This window comes from Vipera berus (genome assembly GCF_964194415.1).
Source record: "Vipera berus genome assembly, chromosome: 2".
NCBI classification, from domain to species: domain Eukaryota; kingdom Metazoa; phylum Chordata; class Lepidosauria; order Squamata; family Viperidae; genus Vipera; species Vipera berus.
Genome location: NC_138203.1, coordinates 124,054,402 through 124,061,196, shown reverse-complemented (window position 1 = coordinate 124,061,196; position 6,795 = coordinate 124,054,402). Strand labels below are relative to the sequence as shown.

The following is a 6,795-nucleotide window of genomic DNA, read 5'->3' as shown; positions in this document are numbered from 1 at the left end:
GTTACTTAAAAACAAACAAATAAATAAATAAATAAATAAATAAATCTCCAAAGGCTTCCACATACCAGCAAAATTTTATGTTAGCAGAATTTCTATCTCACTGTCTTCCCAAAACTTGGTAGAAATCAAAATGCTTGACAGGACTGCTGTAAAGATTTTATTCACAGAATTTACAGAAAGCAAAAGAAAAGATGCTGGAATGAAAGAGAAGAGGAAGTCTCATGTATGGCATCATGGTCATAAGGATGACAAGTAAAGAGTTAACTGGTCAGGGGAAGGCTGGAGATATCTTGGCCAATGCGCATCCCTTGAACTGGGGCAGCATCTGTGGAATTTCAGCTTACCACTTGGTTAAATGCATAGATGTCCTGCCTGGAGAAAAAAGTTAGCAACATAAATTGCACATGGTTAGACACTCTCTCTTTTGTGGGATTAAAAGCAGGTGCTAAGTAATACACAGTATTCCACCTGTTAGACCAGACATGTCAAACTCGCGACGTCACGCGATGTTGCGCAACGTACTAGGACTGTGTTGCCATTGCTGGCAATGGGGTGGTCGGGGCTTCCGTGTGATGCATCTGGCCCAAGGGCTGGCAGTTTGACACCCCTGTGTTAGACCTTCCATCTGCATGTGCAGTTAACCTGTGCCTGTGGTGGGAAGCAGATCGGAGGTGTGGAGTGGTCTCTTAAGGGAAGTAAACACACCTACAAAATTTGGGACTTCGCAGCTAGAAGCTCTCCACAACTGTACAGGTAGCCCTCAACTTACAACAGTTCATTTAATGACTGTTCAAAGTTATGACACTAAAAAGTGACTTATGACTATTTTTCACGCAATGGGCACGCGATCAAAATTCAGACGCTCGGCAACTGGCTCAGATTTATGACATTTGCTGTGTGTGTGTGTGTGTGTGTCACGTGATCAGCTTCTGCAAAGTTCTGACAAGCAAAGTCAAGGGAGAAACCGGATTCACCCTGTTCCCAACTTTAAGTTACTGCAGCGACTCACCTAACAACAAGAAAGGCCCGTCAAAATGGGGCAAAATTCACTTAACAAACGTTTCACTTAAGCCACAGAATTTTTTTTCCGGCTCGCTTGGGGTCGTAAGTCAAGGACCACCTGTACTCCGAAAGGGAGCCCCGCCGCTTTCGAAGGGAACGGCGATCCTTCCGGCAAACTCCGTGCCCACCTCCTCCTTCCTGCCTCGGTTGCTTTTCCACACACACACAGACACACATCGAGTGCCAGCCCGCCTTCCCGTCTCCGGCTGCCCTTAAAGGAACAGCGGCTGTTCAAAAGCGCCCGAGCCGTGCCCAGCTCGGCAGCCACACCTCGCCCACAAGGCTTCCCCGCCCTCGCCCAGCTCCGCGAACCCGCGCCTGACGGGAGGCTGCTTTCCAGAGCAAGTCGGGCGGTAAAGAAGAGAGCAAGTCCGACGTTTTTTTTTTATTTCCCCTCTTGGAAAGAGGGGCATCCCGCCGTTGCCATGGAGCCGTCCAATTCCTCCAAGGGGTGCATGGAACAGTTTTCCGGCTTCGTCCGCTCCCGAAGGGGAATGCTATTCCTCATAGAAATAGTAAGAGGGAAACGGAGAGGGGAGGGGAGGGGGAAGCGAGCCGCGAGGGGAGGGGAGGGGGGGGGACTAAGAAGGACCGCGGTGAGCGAGCGAGCGGGCGGGCGGGAAAAGGCGACGGCCGGGCGCTCCGGACTTGGGGAGGACCGAGTGGGGGTTTTCGCTCCCCCTCGGGGAGGAAGGCGCGCTGGCGCTTCTTTTCCTCTCAGCACATGGAAATAACCGCAATGGCTCTGAAGTCTTTATACACCGCTCCGTAGGGCTCCTTTGCAGCCTTCTCCGAGACGCTTTGCACTTTCCAGAGTCGGCACGTTGCTACCCCCACCCTGCCCCACCCCAAATCTGGGTCCTAAAAAAATCGTTCTTATTTATGTATGTGTGTATGTATGTATGTATGTGTGTGTGTATGTATGTATGTATGTATGTATGTATGTATGTATGTATGTATGTATTCCCCCCTTTCCCCACCCACCCCAATTTACCTGAGAAGCTGCAGGGCTTCTCAGGTAAATAACCCGGGAGGAAGTTAAAAGCAAAGCGACGCCAACCCCTCGCGTTGAGAGGAAGGAAATCTGCCATTTGCTGTCCCACACAGACGCCCTTTCTCTCTCCCCCCCCCCCTCCCTATCGATGACCGCGAGGCCCAAACTCGCAGCTCGGGAGGGGCTTTTTAGCCGCGCGGCTCCCTTTCCGCTTCGTCGGCGGGAAAGGCGAGGCGGGAAAAGTTTCTTCCAGGCGTCCCGAGGGAAGAATCTTCATTTAGGACGCCCTCAGCAGAGCGTTTGACGTGTTGTTTTTTTTTTTTGCTTCCTTCTCCGAAAACTAAAGAATAAAAAGATTTTCCCTTAAGGTGGTGGTGGTGAGGGGGGAAAAACCCCACGAAGCTTAGAAGCAGCTGCGCCCGGCGTGTGCCTTTTGGTCAGGAGCCGCTCCCGGGGAAGCTGCCCGCCGCGTGGGGCAAGGGAACCGAGGGGGAGGGGGTTTGCTTTGCTTCCCACCCGGAACTTCCAAACTCTCGTCAACTTTTGTTTACCGCCAGGGCCGCGGGGCTTAGTTTGGGCCTTTGCAAACTCCGGAGCCGAGCGGGAAACGCCCTAGCTAGTAGCGCAAGAGAAGGGAGACGTTTACCGAGGGAAGGAATTAAGAGGGCGGGGCTGGAAGCGGCGGAGGAGATCGAGGATATGTTAAACCAGAGGGGTGGGGAAGCGCAACGGCCCGGAGCGGAGCAAAAAAAAACAACCGGGAATGGGCTTGGAGAGCGATTCCTCCCACAGCCTCCCCCTTCCCCCCCCCCCGCGGGCCTGGAGAGTTTCCCCGTATTTCGGGTTCTCCCTTCCCTCCTCCTCCCTCCCCCCCCGCTCGCTGTCGGTCGATCAGTTCCGTCCCCCCCCCCCACCCCCTTCTCGACCGGTTTCAAATCGAGCACAGGCGTCTCCGGGGATTGCTTTCCACGGGATTTACCAGCAAACCGACGGGGCCGGCCCGGTTCCCTTTCGAGCTGGATTACGTAGGTTTCCCAACTACGCTTGGCAGTTGCAATCCAGCCCATCTCGAAAAGGGTCCGATCGGCGAAAGGAGGTGTGGTGGCGGCGGCGGCGGTGGGCGCCCTTCCTAGAGTCCTGTGGAGTCTTCGGAACGGGCCATTGCAGGGCTCCCGGTGAGGCGGGAGAGAAGTCTGCGCAGCGGGCAGATAATAATAATAATAATAATAATAATTAATAATAATTAATAATTAATAATAAGTTGGAAGGGACCTTGGAGGTCATCTAGTCCAACCCCCTGCTCAGGCAGGAAACCCTATACCATTTCAGGCAAATGGCTGTCCAGTCTCTTCTTAAAAACCTCCAGTGTTGGAGCATTCACCACCTCTGGAGGCAGGTTGTTCCACTGGTTAATTGTTCTGTCAGGAAGTTTCTCCTTACTTCTAGGTTGCTTCTCTCCTTGATTAGTTTCCATCCGTTGCTTCTTGTCCTGCCTTCGGGCGCTTTGGAGAATAGTTTAGTTTGAGGACAACGTTGAAGCGACCCTTCGAAGCTCTTGAAAAACTTCGGCCGCCCGATTGTTTGTTTTTTTTTTTTTTTTTTTTTGCTCTCCGGCTCTGCTCAGGGCCTTGGGGCGAGGCCGAGGGCGTCCCTGGCCCCTTGCCTAATATTTTGCGCCCTGTGCGCGCCCAGCTGAACGAGCGCGACGTGAGTCACACTCTGCGTTGCCCTGCCTGAACACAGACAGGCGGTGCCCTGTTAAGCTATATTGGGCGGGAGAGGCAGCCGCTCGTCGGTTTGGCTCTGCTGCCGTGCCGGCCTGCCTGCCTGCCTCCCAGCCCTTGAAGGAGAAACTAAATTCCTGACTGAAGGCTTCATAGATGGCAACCCGCGATATCTGCCTGTGGTTGTGGGCCGCTCTTCGGAGTTGTTGCCCAGCCACTTGACACGCTGGCGGAGTGGCGCGTGCGTTTTTCTATAAGCCCCAGAACCCAAGACACCTACCCAACATTTGCCTCCTTCGAAGGGTCCCCTGTTGAAATTTCTGCTTTTTATACAAGTCCTAAAAGGCACTTAACTGGAAGAAGCAAAGTAACTGGAGGTACCGCTGAAATTATTGTGAAGTCTTTCCTTCCAGTCATCTGCTTACCTTTTTGTTACCTGGTTTGGGTTCCAGATGGACTTTATGTCTGCTCTGAATCTGCTTTGATGGGAATTGATGGTGTTTATTTCTTATTTACCTAAAGCCATTGCATCTGGGTGACACTGAAGTAACCAATTACGTATTGCCTTTTATCCATTGCCTGGTGAATTGCAGCTAAGAATTCCCAAGGGTCTCCTGTTACCATCTGCTGAGGTGGACTCATCTGGAATAATCTGTTTTTCAAAATTCATAATACGATCATTGTGAACGTCGATGCCTTGTTTATGTATGAGGTACTTGCGTGTATAAGCTCATGAAAACTCCAGCATTTTCCAAATACTGTACAGAGATAAAAATTTAAGACTTATGTGCTTGGTTCACCCAAACCACTGACTCAGTTATATGGTTCGTTCGATATTCGGCACAAATCATGTACATATAGCCATTGTGGTTTGCAGGGGCTAAATGTGTACAACATTACTCTGAGCCGTTGTGGTACATGGCTTAAAATAGTTTGTGAACCTATTTAGGATGGTGTGAATACCCATCCATTTTTTGCTTGCAGCTACAGGAATGTAGGGTATCAAACTGTGGGTCTACATAATAATAATAATAATAATAATAATAATAATAATAATAATAATAATAATAATAATAATAATAATAATGATGATGATGTTGGAAGGGACCTTGGAGGTCATCTAGTCCAACCCCCTGATAAGGCAGGAAACCTGGCTGTCCAGTCTCTTCTTAAAAACCTCCAGTGTTGGAGCATTCACCACCTCTGGAGGCAGGTTGTTCCACTGGTTAATTGTTCTAACTGTCAGGAAGTTTCTCCTTAGTTCTAGGTTGCTTCTCTCCTTGACTAGTTTCCATCCGTTGCTTCTTGTCCTCCCTTCGGGCGCTTTGGAGAATAGCTTGGCTTCCTCTTCTTTGTGGCAGCCCCTGAGATATTGGAACACTGCTATCACGTCACCCCTCACCCTCATTATTATTACTACAATATATGTAGCCATCCACCTATCCCAAGAACTCTGCACAACAAACAAAAGCAGAGAATTACATAAAAGCAGAGACCATCTGAAATTGAATCAAGGGTTCAATAGAACCAGAAACCACTAAACGCACACACCCATGCTAGAGCCCCCAAACTAACATCCCTCCACCATTGCCTGGGGAAATTTAGGTAATTGTACGAGATGTCATCCTGTATCTTTGGTAGATAATGTGATTTGAAAAGAATGAGAAGGAATGTGGGAAACAAGCAGGTTTTCCTCCAGGGAATGTTAAATTAGTTATTCTTTACCCAAAGGAGGAGGTGGAGAAAAATAGTATTTCATCTCAGCTGACTCAGTGAAAAGAGGACATTTGCTATTTGTTTCTTTTACTGTACAGAATGAAAGAAAAAAGCGCTAATTTTGCTCTTATTTGGCAAGGGGGGCCAACTTGTAGTTCATAACGTATTATAAATGACATCTGGAACTTCAGTTGTTTTTGTAAAAAAAAATGGTTATATGAATGTATGAAATTGTGCAGGTGTTAACATTCATTTGTTTGTCTGCAATCTCTTGAATATTTTTGTATATGGTCTCTTATAGGCCTGGTTCATGTATTGACTATGGTTTGTTGAATAAACCATCGCTTGGTTTACTTAACATGCTAAATCATAACTGCAGTTAACAAATTTCAGTGTGTTCATATAGCATACTGTACTAAGTCAAACTCCAGCCACCAAATAATTGCAGTGCCGTATGTGAACCAAGTCATATTTTCTTAAGTGATGTTTGACCATAATTGGAAAATTGTATGTACAATTGTTGTACTTGCAATATCTTGCAATCTCAACTCTTACTGAGAGGTGAGGTATAAACTAAGACCAGACTGAAATTTTGAGGGTAACGAAATGTGATTCTGCATGTTTATTAATAAACAACTGACCACCCCCGATCTGCGTTCATTTCGCCGGGACCTGAAAACCTGGCTTTTCGATTTATCAGGCCTGGACTGAAGGGGTTTTAGCTTTTTAAATATTTTTTTAATTGTTGGGCTTAATTAATTTAATTTATTTTAATTTTATATTATCTTTTATATTGTATTTTATGCTGCCCTGTAAACCGCCCTGAGTCCTTCGGGAATAGGGCGGTATAGAAATCTAAATAAATAAATAAATAAATAAAATTTCAATATCTAAATATTATTTGCATCCATGTTCAGAGTATGAATCATGCAATAAAAAAAGAACCAACAACTGAATTGACAGGTTGGGGTGGAGACAAAATTGTGCACTCGGGGAGACAAAATTGTGCACTCGGGCAGAAAAAAAAAGAAGGCAAATCAAAAAAAGGGTTGGTTGGAGCATTCCAAACTGTAACATTTTATTGCCAATCCTACTTGGTAAATTATCTGAAACATTATATAGATGAGAGAGGATTCTAAAGCCTTCAGGATGTTGCTGAATTCTAATTTCCAGTTGTTTCAACAGCAAGATCAATGGTGTGATGTGCTGAGAATTGGTTCCTCAACATCTGGTGGACTGGTGTTTCTCTAACCCACCACCACCACCACCAGATATTCCACGGGCAAGGGTGATTATGTA

The 6,795-nt window shown here is 47.2% G+C and overlaps 1 protein-coding gene across 1 annotated transcript in view; it reads left to right on the top strand.

Annotated features, from left to right (window-relative positions):
• Positions 1-1,348: 1,348 nt before the first annotated feature.
• The window catches only part of PLP2 (proteolipid protein 2), a 25,043-nt gene continuing 19,596 nt past the window's right edge, over positions 1,349-6,795 (top strand). The window contains exon 1 of the mRNA XM_081321824.1: positions 1,349-1,577. Within this exon, the coding sequence (XP_081177950.1) occupies positions 1,488-1,577 (90 nt within the window). The 5' untranslated portion in view covers positions 1,349-1,487. The remainder of the gene's footprint in view (positions 1,578-6,795) is intronic.